At 42.9% G+C, this 20,640-nt stretch overlaps 1 protein-coding gene across 1 annotated transcript in view; it reads left to right on the plus strand.

Annotated features, from left to right (window-relative positions):
* tnfrsf21 (tumor necrosis factor receptor superfamily, member 21) overlaps window positions 1-20,640 on the plus strand; it is a 47,315-nt gene that overhangs the window by 2,957 nt on the left and 23,718 nt on the right. The window contains exons 2-3 of the mRNA XM_015975401.3: window positions 7,068-7,752; window positions 14,404-14,910. Coding sequence (XP_015830887.1) covers window positions 7,068-7,752; window positions 14,404-14,910 — 1,192 coding nt within the window. The remainder of the gene's footprint in view (window positions 1-7,067; window positions 7,753-14,403; window positions 14,911-20,640) is intronic.

A 20,640-nucleotide genomic window follows, 5' to 3' on the forward strand; every position in this document is an offset into this window, starting at 1 on the left:
CGTTTTCCGCCTTACGACGTGAAAAATGCTCCCACAACTTAGACATTTTCTGTCATTTTCGCACTCCACCGGGGTCCACGTTGTCCGCCATGCCTTAAGAGAAAGTTAAGTTACGTTCGCTACTCGCGTGTGCATTCAGTGCAGTGTGTGTGTGCGTCACTTATTTCGGTCCGGGTGAAACGTGACCCCGGGCGATTGCAAAGCCATGAATTAATTAAACATGAATTGAACGAAGCCTCGAGGCAGAGAATTTGACTCGAGGCCGTTTTGTACTCGAATTATTCGATATCTGAGGAAACTAAAAAAATAAAAGGAACATCCGACCACAATAAGAGTCAAACAAGAGTCAACATCAGGAGTTATATGAATCACAAGATCTCAGAGACGAGTAAAGATTCAAACTGAATGCAGACCTAAAGATCATCCAAATGTGCTTGTAAGTAAAACATTATTACGTTTTGTTTGTGCGCGTTTTAGCTTTCCCTCGTTTTGTAATTATTTCTAAACGTTTGTCAGGCAGCAATGATCACATCCCGCGCCGTCACTGACCATAAACTCACCCTAAGACCCACATAAGCTCTCTTCTTAGGGGGCAAATGCTCAGTCATTGTTCCTCTCTGTGGTCTTTAAGAGTGCAACCACAACTGTAAACTATATTGACGGCATTATGAGGCTTATCTCACTTTTCTGATGTCAGTGAAAACTCATTGTCTCTGTATTTATGATTTTTTAAACACATCCATAATTGTGTTTGCTGAACATTCAAAAGGTGTCCTAAACTGGCCAAATAAACTGTGTGCGTCTTTAACTGGCTCATTTCAGCCTTTGTGGGAGGGGAAAGCCAGCCTTATCCAGATCTGTGCTCCTTTTGCTTAATCTCTTCTATCTGCCTGGAAATAGACTTTAAACAAAAACCCACCCACCACATAAATGCTACATGCCAGCTCTAACGTATGTTTTTGGTTTGTTCATTATCATGCTTTTGATGCTCAAAAAGCCTTCTTAATTATATGGGATGTCGAACTGCACAAACCCCCACAACGTTTGGAACTTTATAACAAATACGGGCCAAGTAACAAAAGATAAATGTTTCAGCATTAAAGTTTCACTGAGGAAGTGCTCAGTTCTTTTGGCAAAGCTTGTTGCGTCGTTTGTTAGCCAAAACCTGGAAACATCTACAGTCTTAGCTTGTTGATAATTTCAGCACAAATGAATCCAAACAAAGTGTCTCTTCTCTGATCTGTAGTGCAGGACGACACGGGACACAGATGCTGGGCTAACATTCCTGTGTGTTAGTGGAAGATAATCAGTGAGTGTGTGTGTGGGAGTGTGTTTGTTTACTGGAGGTTTGTCTGCCAGCCTGTCCCTGTCTGTCTTTGTGTGTTGCAGACTTTTATCTTATCTTTAATTTAACAGTAATTACAGCTTAATCCATTCTGCCACACCCATTCTCCCATGTTTACACACAACTTATTAACACACACACGCCCACACATATATACACAAGCACACCCACATACGCACACACATATATGCATACACATGCACACACACACGCCCACACCTATACGCACACACGTGCGCACAATATATATGCACATGCACACACATGTAGGGTTAATGAACTACATATCTAGGAATTAAAGGCTGTTGCTATCAGCTTATGTTTTAATTCCTAACAAGATCAAACAAATTAACGAATGAAATCTACATGCATATATACAGATATAAATTCATACACCAACTTGCTTGGTCTATGTTAATCAAAAGATTATAATATTTATTTTTAAAGATTTAATTTACCGTAAATCCTCTAATATTGGCCTGTATTCATCACATGTATCACATTTTGGCCGGTGTCGGAGTCGGCGGAGGTGAATAATGGCCGTTTTTTTTTAATTGTGGCCGGGTGGAATGTGGTAACAAGCAAGTACCACAGGGGGGCGGTTGTGTCATCCGTCTCACTTTTGATTTGCCAGTGATAAACTGCGAGGGTAACTTTAACCATGGCAGGTGCAGAGACGAAGAGGAGGCGAAAATCTGATATCAATTTCAAAGAGAACGTGCTGATTATGCTGCAGAACACTCTGGGGAGCAGTAGCAGGGGTTGTATGAACTAGTCGACTAGTGGACTTCACCGCTCTATAGTGACTTTTTATGCCTGTCATCGACTAGTCGCTGTCACGTGATAATGACCGGCAGGTGACAAGCTCCTGCGCGTCAGAGCGTCGGTACTGACACCCGCCATAAAACGGACATTTAACCAAATTGTGACCTTTACCCTCTTGCAGTTTAACCTTCCCCTCACCCCCATCCTAACCTTAACCAGCTTGCGCATGCAAAGCTCTGATTGTTGACGCGCTCCAGACATCTGCGTCCTGAGCACGGCCACAGTAACATTATCAAATCAGGTGTTGCCACCTCAAAAACTAATTTAACACGCGATCGTTCATGTCAGCCCATTTCCTTTTATGTTTTCTGTCTTTTATTCTTTTATTTGGGCCTGATGCTTCTCGCTGCTGTGGAGCGGGGCGCATCACCTGTTTTGTCCTCCGGTGACGCACCTCACCGGTGCGGCCGGCGAGCAGCGCGCACTCCGCTGTTTTTGCGGTCAGGAGATCTTTTAGAACTGCAGTTCAAAGGTAACTCATGAGGTGAATATATATGAAGCCAGGTAGCAGTTTCTCTTTAGGATTGAGAGGAGATGGAAGATAATAAACAGGCAGGACAGAAAAATAGTCAAATAAAAACAAGTTAGTTTTTGTACCTGGTGGTTGCAACAAACAGACACCACTGAAGGTAATCAGAAGTGAGGAACAGAAAATGAAATAATTATTTTAATGTTTAGAGCAGCAGGAACTCCGAGAGGCTGCAGGCGCATCAGTGCGTTTGCGGCCGCTGCGCAGGGGGAGGGGGGAGAGGGCTGAAGCAGAAACTACCGTTTTTAAAATAAATGTGTTTAACTTTGAAAATGTGGGCGCGATTTTAATTGTCAAAAACCCCAGCGAACCATTAGTTCATTTTGCTCGAATAGAAATCGAGGCCTGCCTCTAATTCTGGTCCTCCTTCCAATAAAGGCCTGGAGCTTGATGAGCTTGAGTCAAATACAGGCCCGGGTCTGTATTAGAGGATTTACGGTAAGTCCTTTATTTAGAATTAGGGTGGATTGTGTCTTATTCTACAGTGTTTGGTGGACTGCCCCGTTGACTGACATCCGTAACGGTGAGTATGTCACGTTGTTTGTTGTCCAATAGGACGTGGAGACATTCAGTCCTGCCCTATGACTGAGATCTCTCTATGGGTCGTCGCCAGACTATATATTCTCATATATAGGATGGTATGCCAGGTCAATATAGGACTTTCTAGAGTTCTAGAAACCCCCTAGATGCTTTAAGACACAACAGTGATCCACCCATTCATGCACAAATTCCCTCCATGAGGGTGATGAGCTCCAACGTAACCACAGCTGCACTGGGGCGGATTGACAAAAGCTAGGCTACCACAACCGGTTACGGGACCTGCACTTTTTTCCTCTGCAACAGTCTTCCATATTTCTTAAAAAAAAAATTTTTTTTTTTGAAAATTCATTTTTAGCTTTTACTTCCTTGAGTTTGTGTAGTTTGAGAGTCCAGTCATGGTTATACATTCACTTCACTTCATTCACAGAACTCATTGGATTACACATTTGCAGCTTCTCAAAGTACTCAGTTCTGTCCACACAAGCCAAAGTTGGCTTATAAATAGGGCCCCATATAATCCACAACAATACACATGATACACATAATACCACCCACTCAACAAACACATAGCCCTAACCCACCCATGTCATCCACAATACCATTCAATCTCTAAATATTTTCCTACCAGCAAGCACACATCACATGTCTGAGCTATCACTTTAATCATAAACAAAACCAAGAATCAGCATGACTGCAAAATCAATAAAATGTGACGCAGAGCCAATGTCTGTTTAGTGTTTACTGCTAGAAGGTAGTGAAACATAAAGCATCAAGTCTGTGTGAAAAGTTTGTTCTGGATCCTGGAGGTCAACAAGACTTACAGTGGTAGAAGCAGGAAGTAAGAATGGGTAATGATAACCCCCGACCTGTCACACCACCTTGACTGGTGGTCTGGGCTGTGCACCAGACTGACTGCATAGTTCAGGTAGACCGAGTCGGCTGAAACATCCGCCTGGCAGCAGAACAGAAGTGGATCACTGTTTTACTGATTAGTAGAGGCTCCAGGCTGTGTCAGTCTACTGTGTGTGTGTGTGTGTGTTGCGAAATTGCCAGTATTGCACTTTGTTTCCTCTTCGGCCTTTTTGTGACCGATTGCTTACTTTCAAAAATAAACTTTCGGTGGCAGACACATTGTTCCGCTGCTGGTTTCTGTCTAAATGAAGAAGAAACTGATAAGGAACTTGCACTTTGATGCCATATGCCTCACTTCTGTCTCCCCTGGCATGTTGAAGCACAGCGTTCACAGAAATAATGACTGTATACTTTATACAGCAGCAACAGATCCATGGCATCTGAAATATGTCTGGCTTCAACACAGTACAGTATCAGCTCAATGAAGAGCTTTGACGTTCATTTATTTCGAATAGGGCTGGGCAATATTGATATTTTAAAAATATCGATACAGTTTTTAAACAAGAAACAAGATGACTTTATATCTTAGCGATGAGCCGTTATGCTAGCAACATGTTGCCCTGTCTAAGCCATTATTACGTGTATTCTCTCAAGTTTGCTCAATCTGAGAGCCTCTGGGTAAATGTGCTGCTCTAAACTTTGCATTTGGCGTCCTGGTTTTCAATTATTTGGGGACGTTCAACGCCAACAGATTTCTGTTTTTCCATCCTGCTTGTGCAGAGAGACGAGCCAAACCCCTCCCTCCCCTGTGTAATCAGGAAACTTCTACGGATAGCCGGAGTAGCCAAATGACCTCAAACATATTATAAGGGTTTGGATAGTAAACTATAGGGTAAACGTTTTATTTTGAAGGCGAGCTCAACCGGTGAGAAATGTTGTTCTGGTTCCGGGTTTTTTTGCACCGCATTTTACATAAAATAAAAATAAAATGTAACTTGCAATTTGCTCTTAACTAGTCAAACACTATATACTTTATGTTTACAAGAGATCATTAGGAGCAAAACAATATTCGACGTCTGTGGGATCTTTGAATTACACTTTTCAGAAACTCTTCAGTCCAACAGCAGTGAGAGAAAAAGCTGGCAGAAAAATATGAACATACAAATGTTTTTGTGTGTGATTTACATTTCTACTAAAACATTGTGAGACTATGAAAAAGTAATTTAAATAAGATTCAAAAATTCAAGTGACATCAACTGTGAAAACACTCCAAAAAGTTATCAACTCAAAAAACTATGATCGTTTATAAAAGCCATCAAACATTAGTCTAGTGAAGTCCAACTCTATTTTACACTGGAAGCATCAGCAGCTCGAAACAGCAGCAGAACGACACAACGCGGTAATTTTCAGGTGCGTCCCAGAAGCTGTATGCCACGCCGCTAAAGACAGGATCTATTTTGGCTAGGGATGGTTACCGAATTCGGTACTTTTTAAGGTACCGACCGAATTCCATAGTACCGACCGTGCACCGATTAACTTCTTTTGAAACGGTGCCTCGTTTCGGTACCCGTCCTTCATAACGAGAACTTGCCTAGACAGCTGCGCATGCGCAAGAGCGTTATGTCATCGGTCGCTGCGAGCGAGTTGTAAACAGAGCAGCACGGTAGAAAGAACGCACGCTAAAGCCTGGGTCCACTTCACTAAATGTGATGGGTAACTGGGTGATGATGAAACCAGCGACAACGATCTAAGTGAGACATCCTCATCTTAATCTGCTCCGGTAGGTAAATAAAATGTAAGATAACGTTAGCTTGATATGTTAGCTTCCGTTTCACTAATGGTGCGTTCGCTTTCTCCTCGGAACTCCGAAATTCTGACTAGAAGAACATGAACGCGCTCTAGAGTTTGGCTTCACTTTACTAAATGCGACGGGTGATTGGGTGAAGATGAAACCAGCGACAACGATCTAAGTGTGAGGCATCATCGTTTTAATCTGCTCCAGCAGCTAAATAAACTGTTTAAGGTAACGTTAGCTTGATATGTTAGCTTCCTATGCCACCATTGTTATCATCTAATGGTGCGTTCGCTTTCTCCTCGGAAATTCTAACTTCCCAGTAGGAAAAATCAAATGAAAAAGGACGGTAAAAGGAATGAAGATACACAGTAAATTTAGTTCACAATAAAGATGTTTGCTTCAGTTTAATTATCAGCTTATAAAACTACAAGGACGATGTTAAAATACAAACAGTTGTATGTTATTTATTGTTATATTTATCAAATATGGTTATAAATTGAGAAAAATATATATCTAATTATAAAAGAGAATTAAAATATTAAACACTCAAAAGTATCGAAAATTGGTACCGTTAAGTACCGGTATCGATTCGTAGGTACCGGGAATTAGTACCAGATCGATTCAAATGTCAAAGGTACCCATCCCTAATTTTGGACAAGCCGCTTCTGGGTCAATTTCCACAGTTAACATATGGCTAGACAGGAAATCACACAGGGTTTCAGTGAAAAATCCTTGGTAATTTTCAGCATGCTTACATGTGACCTTACGGCTTATTTACTTCTGGTATTATTCGAAAAGTTCTACAGTGTGTTTTTCATATATGATATCAAACAGGGATATCAAACGTGATTTCCTTCTTTTTGGTTTAATGGCGGATTGCATGAATTAACTGTGACCTTTGAAGTCTCGAGGGATCTTGTGATCTCGCGAGTCCAGCGAGGAGCACAGCTGGGAAGTCGTTCTGTGGCCAAGACTCTCGGTGTGTACTGGACTGCATTGAAGTTGGCGAGTAAACCGCTCTGCTGCCGTTCCGTGCTGCTGATAACAATTTATGCCATTTTCAGAAGTTTTGTGTGAACGGTACAAAGCCTGCACCTTGACCTTTGACAAAGTTTAAAGTAGAATGTTCTAAAAGAAATGGGCATTTTTATCATAACATGTGCTTCCTGTTGTGTTTTCAGCTCTTATGCACAGTTGTGGCTGTTGTCCCAGCCCGCGTCTTAACAACAACCAGCACAGATGACCAGCCCCTCCTCTCTGCGCGCCACTATCAGCACACTAACCGAGCCTTGGGCACCCAGCTGGTCTGTGACAAGTGCCCGGCAGGCACCTACGTGTCTGTCCACTGCTCTCCTACAGCTGTGAGAGAATGCAGCCCCTGCCCCAAGGGCACCTTCACGCGAGGAGAGAACGGAGTCCAGCAATGCCACCACTGCCAAGCTCCATGTCCCGTGGGCCTTATTGAGAAAAAGCCCTGTACGTCCACCCAGGATCGTGTCTGCACTTGCCCACCCAACAGCTTCCTATCAAGGGATGGAGTTCCACAGTGTGTGCCACACTCACGGTGTCCTCCAGGTACCAGGGTGAAGAAGCGTGGCAGTGAGACAGAAGACACTCTCTGTAAGCCATGCACTAAGGGAACATTTTCAGATGTAGAGTCCATGACAATGAGGTGCCAAATTCACAGCAACTGCCAGGCCCGGGGTATGGTTCTACTTACACCAGGGACGAGAGAGACTGATAATGTCTGTGGACACCCCATTACCACCCTGCCATCCCTGTTTAGTCCACTGGATTCTAAACAGGCCACATTTGTTCAGGAATCCATGAACACCTCCATTCCCCCATTGCTAACTGAAAATAAAGGTAAGAGAGGAAATATAGTTTTATCTGCTAAAGAAGGTATGCTTACATATGTCTGGTGTAATTTATGAGAACCTTTAGGCTTTTGGACCTTTTAATTATATTGATATCCATATCACAGTCAAGATATATAGGAGATTTTGATAGAGGAGCAGGAAAATAGACACTATGACTCAGCCATTAAGTTACTACAACAGTGAACTCTACTTGACTCCAAGTATAGACCATCTTTAGCCAATATACAGTGGGTATGGAAGGTATTCACACCCCGGTCAATTATTCACTCTTTCTTATATGGCAGCCATCTGCTGAAATCAATTAAATTCAGTATTTTCCCTTTAATGTACACACGGCACTCCATATTGGGAGGAAAAACACAGAATTTTATGCAGATTTATTAAAAAAGAAAAACTGAAATATCACATGGTCCTAAGTATTCAGACCCTTTGCTCAGTATTTAATAGAATCTCCTATTGAGCTAATACAGCCACGAGTCTTCTTGGTAACAAGTTTCTTACACCTGGATTTGGGGATCCTCTGTTATTCATCCTCTGATATTCATCCTTGCAGGTCCTCTGCAGTTCTGTCAGGTTGGAGGGTGAATGTTGGTGGAGCCATTTTTAGGTTTCTCCAGAGATGCTCAGTTGGGTTTAAGTCAGGGCTCTGGCTGGGCCACTCAAGAACAGTCAAAGAGTGGCTGTGAAGCCACGCCTTTGTTATCTTTGCTGTGTGCCTAGGATCTACAGGCGTGTTTCCACTACGAGAACTTCAGGGTAGATTTACAGGAACCTCTCGACATGCTCTTTTAACCCTCCAACCTGACCGGGCCGTCCGAACGGACATTTTTTCGGGCCGTTTTCAGGAACCTTCTCAGTGAGCGGGTACTCCGAACGGCCCGGTGGAGTAGCTGAGCGGGACCTTCGGTTAACTCACGCTGATTGGTTGTAACCAAGCCCCCATAATTCGGGTCTGAAAGTGAAGCCATCACAGGTGTGAAAAAATTGCAGTTCCACCCTCATCCGCTAGGGGGCTGGTGTCAGAAGCGAGCAAATCCTCTTTGACTCCCATGTTAAAAATACCAATTTCACAGCAGAAATAAACATGTTTACAGCCTGGTACCAAAACATGTTTTAGGTTTAAATGATCTAGTTTACTCTCATGACAACTCTGAGGGGGGTGAATGTTTTTCTCACTCTTCTGTTTAAGTGTATTAAAAGCCTAAAATTCTGTATAATTAATGAACATCAGACCCACGTGACCACAGAGCTAGCTCCGTGGAAAAGCCTCAGCCTGAGCCTCGACCTCACCTGAAAACTGTTCCACGATTTTGAGTCTGAACTTAGACCAGTAGTTGTAGCTTTTGTGTATTCTTTTTTGGATATTATTTGTGCAATTGTTGGACAAAATGACTTGCTGCTGTATTAATTGCTCTAATAGAGCGTCCAAGGAGTCTCCACTTCATTTTTTTCGGTAAGTAAAATTGTATTTATGTATTTTAGGTCACTGCTGCTCTTGCACTAGCTGAGCTTATCAAAGTAGCTAGCTAACTACCATTTTAACATGTACTGTTTAACCATGAAATTTCGATGTAATACGGTAAAATAATTAATAGGGTATATGTCGATGGGTAAAACCCAGTGCATTTAACATAAAAATGGGTTGAAATATGACATTTTGGTGGAGCTCTCGAAGGGAGACTTCTGTGTTCCATCCTTCCACCCGGTTCTCCCCAGCGGTCAGCCCGGCGCATCTCTGACCGCTTCACCGCCTGGCTGCTGTGTGGGCTGACAGCTTGTGGAGCTCTCGGACTCGGAGAGAGACCTGACCACAGAAATACTGTAGCTCAGTGAGTTGGTTGATAGTGCTTGATGTTGGTCTCCAGAAGTCTGTATGCCATCAGATAAACTCGCTTGTTTTTTTTATTTTTTGCATATTTGTAAAATAGTGGTGGTGGGGAGCGACTAAATAACTTATTTGTCCACAAAGAGCCGCGACCGGGTGCCCTGTTCTCATGGGAACTAGTGCAGTTTAATAAAATGGAAATTAGTTAATAAAATTGATTATTAAAAGGTTTGTATCTTATCCAATAAGGCGATAGACTCAAGTGTTTGGTTTTATTTTTATTTTTTTATAAAGTATGCATTTTGTATTACTCTTTATCCTAATTTTAGACCTTTTACTACAGGCCATGATAAGCTATTAAGTATTTTAAACCCATATGCTTAAGTAGTTCTTTGTATGTAGTTTTCCTCTAGGTCGGGTCGGCAACCTGTTCCCATCAAAGAGCCATTATTACCCGTTTCCCACAGTAAAGAAAACACTGGGAGCTACAGCAGCCGCGGCGTTGTGGGCGGGGCCTACCCTTAGACAGCAGAGAGCTGCTTTAACCAATCACAACAGGTGACAGCAGCCAGTACCGGTCGCTCGTGTACATCAAAGTTATCTTTCATAAGACGATAATCAATAAAACGATTTATATAAAATGGATCCAGAAGTTGTAGCCCGTCTCTGCCGACAATATTTTGATATTTTTCACCCTGTTGGTGAAACGGGTGGAACACAGAGGTCTCCCGAGAGCTCCACAAGCCGATAGTGGGAACCCAGCTCCACCAACATGTTATATTTCAACCCATTTTCTAAAGTGCAGCATTATGTTAAATGCACTGGGTTTTACCCTATTACATTTAAATTTCACGGTTAAACAGTACATGTTAAAATCTAAGCTCAGCTCGGCAGTGACCTAAAATACATAAATATAATTTTACTTACAGAAAAAAATGAAGTAACTCCTTGGACGCTCTATTAGTGCAATTAATGCCACAGCAAGTCATTTTGTCCAACAATTGCACAAAAAAATATCCAAAACAGAATACATACACACAGAGACTCAAAATCCCGGAGCAGTTTCCAGGCCAGACCGAGGCTCTACTGAGGCCTTTCCACGGAGCTAGCTCTGTGGTCACGTGGGTCTGATGCTCATTAATTATACAGAATTTTAGGCTTTTAATACACTTAAACAGAAGAGTGAGAAAAACATTCACCCCCTCAGAGTTGTCATGAGTGCAAACTAGATCATTTAAACCAAAACATGTTCTGGTACCAGGCTGTAAACATGTTTATTTCTGCTGTGAAATTGGTATTTTTAACATGGGAGTCAATGAGGATTTGCTCACTTCTGACACCAGCCCCTAGTGGATGAGGGTGGAACTGCAATTTTTGGTACTTCCGGGTTGGCCTCAATTTTGAGCCGCATTGTGGGGGCTTGGTCAGAACCAACTATCCATAGCAGGCATACCGCTCCTCCCCCACAGAGATAACACTGTCACTGCTGTTTGTGTTGGCATGTGATCAATGGAATTTCAGCCTGTTAGTTTGACCCAGTCAGGGCTGCTGTGGGCATGAATGGGTGGGCGGATGGTTATGGTATTACAGGTATTTTATGCGTCAGTTGTTGTTGAATGAGGGAATTGACAACTTCATTGTGAAAAGAGTTTAAAGTGCAAAAGAGAGTTTTCCTTTTCAAACCTAAAATGTAAAATGAAAGCTATATAACAGCTATTTCATTTCTTTCATTTTATTATTTCAGTCTATAACAATTAAAAAATATTCACAGTATAAAACTTGTACTATTCATTATGTCATCTTCATCTAGTTTTTCCTCTGGTGTAGCCATAGACATTACACAAACTTTAAGCATTAAAGGTGCACTGAATGTCTCACCGCCCATGCTTTTCACATTTATAGGTATGGACTGATGAGGTTTTTCAACAGTATCAGATTAAGAAAAGCTATTTTAAATTATTTTCTAGCACCTCAGCAAATATAAGCTAGCAAGCTCTATAATCTCAATAAAAATAAGCTTACATTCATTTTCATGAGGTCATTTGTTTTAATGTGTAAAGATGTACTTTAACACTGAACATTAGGGGCTTTGTTTAGCTAAGATAAAGTGCTAAACTGCTTTGCATTGTCCTTATGGACACACAAGTCTTAGCATCAGTGTTCTTTAATGCTGCTTCCCTTGAATTCATCAACAACACAGCACAGAGATATCTAGCGGCAGACATGGAGCAGCTTGAAGAATACCTGGTGGAAAATATGAACATTTTATTCACGCATGACTGGAGAAGTATAAAGAGAAGTGTTTTATTTGTGGACGAGAAACGTGGGTTTAGAAGTGACGAGCGCATGAAGAGGTGGAGGAGAAAGAGGGACAAATGTGGCCCTGTTAAAGTCTCTGAGAAACAATATAAACACAGTTGCAAAGCAGTTCCCCTCCATGACAGCAGAGGGCGTAGCACTGTTCTGGGGTATCCTGTCTTGTATTGTGTTTCTATTCTGTTTTTTGTATTTTAGAGACTTTTTAACACGGACAATTTTGTCCCTCGTTCTCCTCCACTTTTTCTTGCACTCATTGCCTCTAAACCACGTTTCTCATCATTTCCATCCATGAATAAAAGGCTTGCTGCTTTTTACTCTTCCAGTCACGGGTGAATACAACATTCCTATTTTTAGAGTTTTTCCCCAAAGTATTCCTCAAGCTGCTCCATGTCTGCCACTAGATATCTCCGGCTTCCTGTGTGTTTTGGAGGGCACATTGGCGGCACTGTTGACGAAAGTGGCGTCCTGACCAGTCACAAGCTTGCATTTTCCGTCTCGTTCGACGGATGTTTAGAATAGTGGGCCCGACTCCGTCCGTCCTTGTGAGCTTGCTGGAGAGCCGTAACAAGGATGGATAATGATGCTGTGTGTCTCCATATCGACACAGAAGCAAAGACTAGGCTTAAAATGTCTCCGTCAATGTGTGTGTCTCCCTCATGGAGCTGACACAGAAGCATAATTTAGGCTTAACCTTTAGAGACCTGTGAACAACACCAGTTCAATAAAAAAGCCGTGACATCTGAGGCCACATTGATTATCAATACCTGGAACTAATATAGGATACTATCGGTTATTTTTATTGCCTAAAGGAATATTTTCTGCTTTTGTTTGTATTGGATGGTTCACATAATATCATTTGCTCCTCTTGCACGTTTATCAGATGTTTGTTTGGCCATGAACTGTTCAGCAGTATGACGTTTGAACCTATTCCTCTAGTTCATTTAAAGCCTGATTAGAGTCACCCACAATGCAGACTGTAGGCTAAGCAATTCAGAGCTTCTCTGCTTTCTGAATATTAAGAGGAGCACAGCTGAGCCTGAGCCAATCAGTGCGATGAGACTGAATTTAAGAGTGGTTTGAAACTGAGGGAGCCTGTTGAGTAATGTTTGTAATACAGTCAGTTGTGTTGCAAGGAAATATTTAGTACCATGTTTTCAGTCCGTTTTAAATCAGTGGCTCACAGTGTATTTGGTACCCGGGCCTCCAGTGTTGGTTTACAGACTTAATTCCCATTCTACCATTACAATTACAAGCCACCAATATTCTGCAGAAATGCAGTTTGGTAATATAGAGGCCTGTTCCGCATCCAGGCCTGCCAGACTCGTCCTCTGTTTAAGTCTACACTGAGAACTAGGCCGGTTACTCACAGGCAGAGAGGCACATGAGGGGCGGGACTAGCCAGCTCAAAAATAACCAATCAGAAGAAAGGCAAAAATGCAGACTACACCGCGCAACGCTATAGTTTTTTTTAGCTGTAGTCAAAAATGGCGTGTGACGATGGCGCAGATATCTTTCTTTAGAAAAAAGGTTTGTAGCTTCTACTTGTTGTGGTTTTAAAGACACGTCCAAGTCATGTAGAACAGAGGAAAGAGCCACAGTGACTTCCGCTTCAGACGGCGTCTTCATTGCTTATAAGAAACTGAGCGTTGCGGTGTGTGACGTGCGCTGCTCAGCGCTGATTGGCTCGATTAGAAATCGGGGGTGGGGGTGGGGGGAGGGGTGCCCTCCACTAACCTCAGTTGCCATCATGCAATATTTAGCAAGTATTTGGACTCAAAATTGAAAGAAAATTTGTGAAATTCCAATTGGAAAACAATGAAATGGTACCTAAGGTGTTTTAGTACTCAGCTGGTCTTATTGCCATTAAGTGGTTTGTTCAGCTTGTTGCCATAGTGCAGCAGCGGTTTCGTCATTCTTTCTACGCATCTTATATTCTTTTGGCAGGGAGTCACCATTGCTTACTGGGTTAGAGCCTTCGTGTGCAAATGAATAGTGTCTGTATGAGGGAAAAAAGGGATCCACGACTCTGGTATTAGGTCCTGTATTATTGGAGCGCAAGTATGAGTGTGAGCACATGCATGTGGTATCGGCCCAACGCCCAATGCTGGTATTGGTATTGGTGGATCCCTACTGAAATCTATTAACAGTACAAAAGCAAGGACCTGTCACTTGCATAAGGAAACAATAAACCCTGTTGAAGCTTTTGATACATTTTGGAAACTTCCTCATGAATGCCTTTCACGTCGTGTTACTAACTGTTGGAGCACCATGACATACTGGCTTACTTTAAGTCAGCAGGGAGGTAAATGAGGAAGAGCAGAGGAAGGTTACTAATGCACGTGTGGCCGATTGCTTGCATGGGATGGGAGCTTGTTATGATTCCCTCTTGTGATGTTTTTATTGTTGTGGTTAAGTGTGTCTCCTTCAGAGAGTTTTATTCTGTTTGTCTCTCTGTCTCCTCTCATCTCACACTTCTGTACCAATTCATTCCAGCCATTCAACTGAGGGAAACGGCACACAGGGAAGACGACAAATCCGATGAGCTACTCCTTGGCCTATCCTCCGCACTCAGACATGGGCTGCCACGGACTCCCCTTACTACAGCCCATATTCAATCAAAACAAGGGGTCAACAAGCATGCAATGGAGAGTTTGCAGGGTCCTGAGGTTGTCAGGGTTGGAGCAGGAATCAACATAGTAGTGAACCAGGGAAGTGGAATTGGAGACTCCACCTACTACAGACCCAATCGCAGGGGTTCGCCAAGGCCAAGCACCCATGAACACTTTGACATTAATGAGCACCTACCCTGGATGATAGTCCTGCTTCTCCTACTCGTTCTGGTTGTCATTGTGGTGTGCAGCGTTAAACGGAGCTCTCGGGTGTTGAAGAAGGGTCCAGTGCAGGACCCCAGTAGCATAATGGAGAATTCCATTCAGAAGAAACCATCTGCACCTCTGACACAGGTCAGAGAGAAGTGGATCTACTACTCCAACGGACAGGGTAAGTCTTTGATCATACCTGTGATCAAAATCTGTGAGAATGCTTTGAAACTAAACTAAAGCTCTTTATAATTGTTCCTAATGATTAACACAGTCAGTAGCAGCGATAATGGCTCAGGGGTTGGGTGTTCACCCTGTAATTGGTGGGTTGAAGGTTCACGCCCAGACTCCTGCAGTCATGACTGTCGTGTCCTTGGGCAAGACCCTTAACCGTCCCTACCTGCAGGTGGTGGTCAGAAGGACCACCAGCACGTCTGCTTGGCAGCCTCACCTCTGTCAGTGTGTCCCAGGGCAGCTGTGGCTACAATGTAGCTAATCACAATCTGTGTGTGAATGGATGGATGACTCACTGTAGCATAAAGCGCTTTGGAGTCCTCTGACTCATAAAGACACTATACAAGTGCGGGTCATTTATTATTTACTGAAGTTAGTTTATTCAGAAGTCATTTTCAGTGGAATTTGGGCAAAAACTTGGACTCGGCTAGGGTTGGGCATCGAGAATCGAGCATCGATTGGAACCGGTTCCAACTGTTCATTTTTCCCGGAATCGCTCAACGTTTTTTATTTGGATTCCTAGTTTCGATTCCTAGAATGCCGACGGAAGAGGAATCCGCGGCCGATCTCCGTGAAAAATAAACGCAATCTGCAAATTGTGATCAAGGCTTTTCAGAGCTGATCACACCAGCTGTGTGTGTGCAGCACCGAATCCACCCTCCCCCCACCCAGATATAAACAAACGCGTCTGCCGACCTTTTACTCCGTAACGTATACTTTAACTCCTGCAGCGTAGAGGAAACGTGTTAAATACGTCAACACGGTGGATTTAATAGAAGCTTAAAGAACAAACTCTGGACGGTGTGAGGTGAGTTTGTCTCACTGCAGAAATAACAACACACACAGAGCGTCAGCAGTCAGACGCAGCCGCTCACCAACACTCGAGTGTGAGAGAGTGTGTGTGTGTGTGTGTGTGTGTGAGCGTCGGAAGGCTGAACAATAACCTGTAGAATAATTAAAGTCATCATGCTAGAGCAGCTTCTCTGTGGTGGACCACACCAGCTTCTGCCACAATAAATAATAATAATAATAATAATACATCACACACAAAGCTGTGAACATTTAAATTTCCTTTCTGAACTATTTCTGTTGAGTTTTAATGTTTAAACCTGTTAGCTTGTTACTGACAGCAGCTACGTTTAAGTCTCACTTCCTGTTGTGACTGAACGCTGCTGCAGCATGGAGGTGAAGTTCTCAGTCATCCTGGACATGATCATCCTGAGAGTTTCAGCTGAAAACAGCTGGACGTTTCTGGATATGTTGGAGACATTTAGCCTCTCATCCCAGAGGCTGCTTCCACACTTTGGTTGTGGTCAGAAACAAACACACTGGTTGTGCTGCAAGTCTTTTTCTTTTTGTCTCCAAAACATGTTTTTGTCTAAATGAAGGTGATGTTGTTGTTCATAGAGTTAAAATTCATGTTGAAGTTAAGATTATTTCATCTAGTAGGACCTGTGGTTAGCTGGCTCATGTAAAACATGTCATGGCTTGTAAGAATCGGAATCGGGAATCGATAGGAACCGGAATCGAAACGAGGAATTGGAATCTGAATCGGAATCGTTCAAAATCAAACGATGCCCCACCCTACTCTGCACTACCGTCTGCTTCCAGTAGGTTTCCTGCATGTTTTAGATCGCAAACCCAGCTGATTTGTTTCATTTAGTGATGAATCAGTCCTGTAGACACTAATGAAGGCTGTGGAGAAGGGTTAGGGTTAGCAACTTCTTAGCAATCAGGATTTGGGGATACAAGTCCTTTCTGCCCTACTGTTCACAGTTGTGTTTTTTAAGCAGCAAACAACTAATTGCATTGCTAAGCAGATAAGAAAATGTAATTCTTGAACATTCAGCAGCATGTTTGGAACATGAATCGATAGAAATTTAAAACTTGTACTGGAACCAGCTTACGGGGCACATCCATCCTAATCCAGGTTCAACCTCCTGGCTGCATTTTGATCTCCAATTTTATTTTCTGTTAATGCAGCTGTATCACAGTTGTGATGTTTTACAGTCTTAAAATCGATCCCCCCCCCCCCCCCCCCCCCCAAACCTAAATGTGTACGTTTTACAGAATGTTATTGAGTCTTTGTTCCCCAGTGACCGCTCCAGTTTGATTTAGTGAATTGCAATAGTTTTTCTGATGTCAAGCCCTTGTTGACATGGTTGATTTGCTGTTAACATCCAATCCAATCTAATCAATTTAACCCTAAATCACATAATGTAAAGAGCTCTGTTTACACAAACAATGGCCCTACTGTTATTACCTACTCCCTAGACTCAGGTTTCTTTAAGCCCTTTTTAGAAGACACACCATGCAGGCAAATCAGCATAATACTGTCACCATGGTGTGTATTATGAATGCGCAAGCAACTATATTGAAAATGAACGGAAACACTGGCATTCAGTTTCACTTTTGTAAACAGAACCAGCTGAGATGATAATCTGGAGCAATAAAGAACTCCTGGGGCTTCTCTCCATTATAGCTGAAGCTCAGATCACCAGAGACCTCACAGGGACTGATGGGGACAGACGACTTTAGGAGCTGCTTGTTAAAAAAAACTTAATGATCACGGCTTCAATCGCAATAAAAAGCAAGTTATTTCCTAGATAAACGGAAGTCTGTGGCAGTGCAGAGACTGCCCCCATTCCCCCTTTTTTCTGCCATTGCATAATCTTATGTATAAAGGACCCAGTTGCGCCACGTTATCACCATGGTCTGACCGCTTATAAAACGACCTAAGGCTCGGAGGTGCTGGCATATTTTCCTGCCTATTATTGTCTTTCTGTAATAGTTTCATGTTGTTTGTCCACTTCTGGCTGGTTAAAAGATGGCTTCTGTTTTTGGCTCTATCGCCATTACTAGCCACCTTTTCAAAATTTCACTGCTAAATTAATCGTACTTAGATCTGCAGTCTACTTCCGATTGGCCATGATTGGTCAAGATGCACCATGGCACTTTGTCCTACTGGCAGCTGAACCCAAGCCAAGTAGTGAATCTGAGTCTATCACCTCCAGCAATGTTTTAGAAACCTAGTAAAAACTCAATGCAAAAGGGGGAAATCGTTTTGGCTCCAAGTGAGAATAAGATTTCTCTAGAACCGTGGTCTGGCTATTAATTGTTGGCAAAATCTTCTTGCTGACTTCCCTTTGCGTCTATTAGTTTCTAGTCAGGTTTCCATAGAGCTCATTCTACTGAAACATCTCTTCTTAGGGTTTCTAATGACCTTCTGAATCACAATGTTCTGTTCTGGTCCTGCTGGACCTGACTGCAGCCTTTGACACTGTTGACCATCACCTGCTACTGGAGAGGCTGAGAGACTGGGTAGGGCTATCAGGATCTGCTCTGGAGTGGTTCTCCTCTTATCTCTCTGAGTGCTCCTTTTCTGTGGCCGTCTCCAAGTTTAGGTCCTCCACCACCTCCCTTACCCATGGGGTCACACAAGGTTCTGTGCTGGGGCCTCTGCTCTTCCTCCTCCATCTGCTTCCTCTTCAGCGCATCCTGAGCTTCTTTAAAGAAATATCCTACCATCTTTATGCAGATGACATCCAACTGTACATCTCCTTTAAGGCCCATGAGATGTCTAAGCTGTTTTTACAAAACAATGCTGTCAATTTACTGCAACCCCATGGCGGCATTAGGGAGCCTTAGGACGTTTATAAATGGTACTCCACAAGTCCCATGAGATGTCTAAGCTGCAGCTGTTACACACCTGCTTAGACTCTATCAAAACCTGGATGTCTGGGAACTTTCTACAGCTGAATGAAGATAAGACTGAGATCCTCATCTGTGCACCAGAAAAGCTGGTTCCCAAAGTCAGAGACTCTCTTGGTCAGCTTGCTTCTCACACCAAACCTTCTGTCAGGAAAGTTGGTGTGATCTTTGACCCAGCTCTCATCCTGGATTTTCCTGCCTGAACCGTCTACAGGTGGTTCAGAACGCCTGTGCTCGGCTTCTGACCAAGTCCTCCAAACACACCCACATCACCCCGCTTCTCCTCCAGCTTCACTGGCTGCCAGTCAACTTCAGGGTTCATTTCAAGATCCTGGTTCTGGTCTATAGGGCCTTACATGGACAAGCACCATCTTACATTGGTGATCTTTAGTCCCTACACCCCCAGCAGGTCCCTGAGGTCCAGTGATCAAAGCCTACTGGTTGTGCAGCACCAGGCTAAAGGTCAAAGGTGACAGATCATCTGCTGCTGTGGCCCCCAGACTCTGGAGCTCTCTCCCCCTGAGCCTGAGATCAGTGGACTCAGTGGTCTCCTTTAAAAAGCAGCTGAAGACTCACTTGTTCAACCTGGTTTTTGTGTGACATTTTCATCCTCTTCTTCCTCACTGGCTTCTCTTCATGCTGCTGCTTCTACTAGTTCTGTCTTTCTCAGGATCCCATGATAACATTTTCTTATTCATTGTTTTCTTCCTTCACATTTTAAAATGTATGCTTTTTTAATAATGCTAGTGTTGTTTTTCTTGGATTACTGCACATCTAGTTTCTCTGTCTGTTATGTTAGACCATCATTCTTTTTTTTGTTGGTCGCTGTGTCTGTTCCTTTCTGTTTCTATTTAGGCAACATGGTTTCCAACACAGTTCTCAGACTCCACCTGACAATGAGGGAGAGGCCCACACTGAGGAGACACATCCTGCCTGAGGCATTTGAGTCCACACTTTGAAATCCAGCTTGTGTGTGTGTGTGTGTGTGTGTGTGTGTGTGTGGGGGGGGGGGGGGGGGGGGGGGGGGTTGCTCCTACAGTGACCAGCTATAGAACTGGAATAATCTGGTTTCAGCTTCTCCAGGGTGGTTGTTTGGTTGGCAAGGCATGTTAGCGGGTCACTCAGGTCCGTTAGAGGATTGCAAAGATGTTCAGAGAAAAAGACATGAAGTGTGTTAGATCGTGGGTGTGTCTGCGTATGGGTTGCCTGTTGCAGGTTAACGACCCTAAGGTTTCCTGCCGTTTCTTTGCATCTTGTTTTAATTTAAAAACATCTGATGAGTAGATAAATGAAGGGTGAAACAATGAAATGGAAGTGTTTGTGGAAGGCAAAGAAGGGCTCAAAAGTCACCACTGATTGACTTGTTAGAACAAATCAAAGGTAGAAATTGGGAAACCAAGCAGCTTTTATTGGTATCTTATTCTGTTTAATCCTTCAGGCCATCACTACAAACCAATAAATTTGGAAATGTGACCATATGAAAACTATTTATGAGGAATATTCAAAGTCAAGGCTTTAAAAACAACATAACAAACAGTTTTTCAGACAAACCTTTATGTTTATTACGTTCATGTGTTCCCTTGATTGGATGAGTAATCCTTTTGCCCATGTGTATGCATTTATGTGCAGATATACATATGCACATGCAACTCACACTGTTAGCATTTTTTTCCCTCAGGAACATAAAAGCAAACTGCTTCTTAATCCTTCCAAGATGCGTGGCTGGCTCCCCTTGAAGGTTGTAATGCCCCTTTACTGGAGCAGTTAAAACATTGGGGCAATAAAGGAGAAAAGAAAGGGAAGTGTTAAAGCACAGATCACACACATTCAATGCTTGGCATTTGAACAAGGCCAGCCAGGAAACGGTGAAAGACTTCTGCTTCTCCACAGTGAGGCTGAAGGAGCTTCCTGGGAATCCAGGCTAGGTTTGTATGACATAGGACCTGAAAAAGTTATCCGTTTAATT

Source organism: Nothobranchius furzeri, chromosome 2, assembly GCF_043380555.1.
Source record: "Nothobranchius furzeri strain GRZ-AD chromosome 2, NfurGRZ-RIMD1, whole genome shotgun sequence".
Lineage (NCBI taxonomy): Eukaryota > Metazoa > Chordata > Actinopteri > Cyprinodontiformes > Nothobranchiidae > Nothobranchius > Nothobranchius furzeri.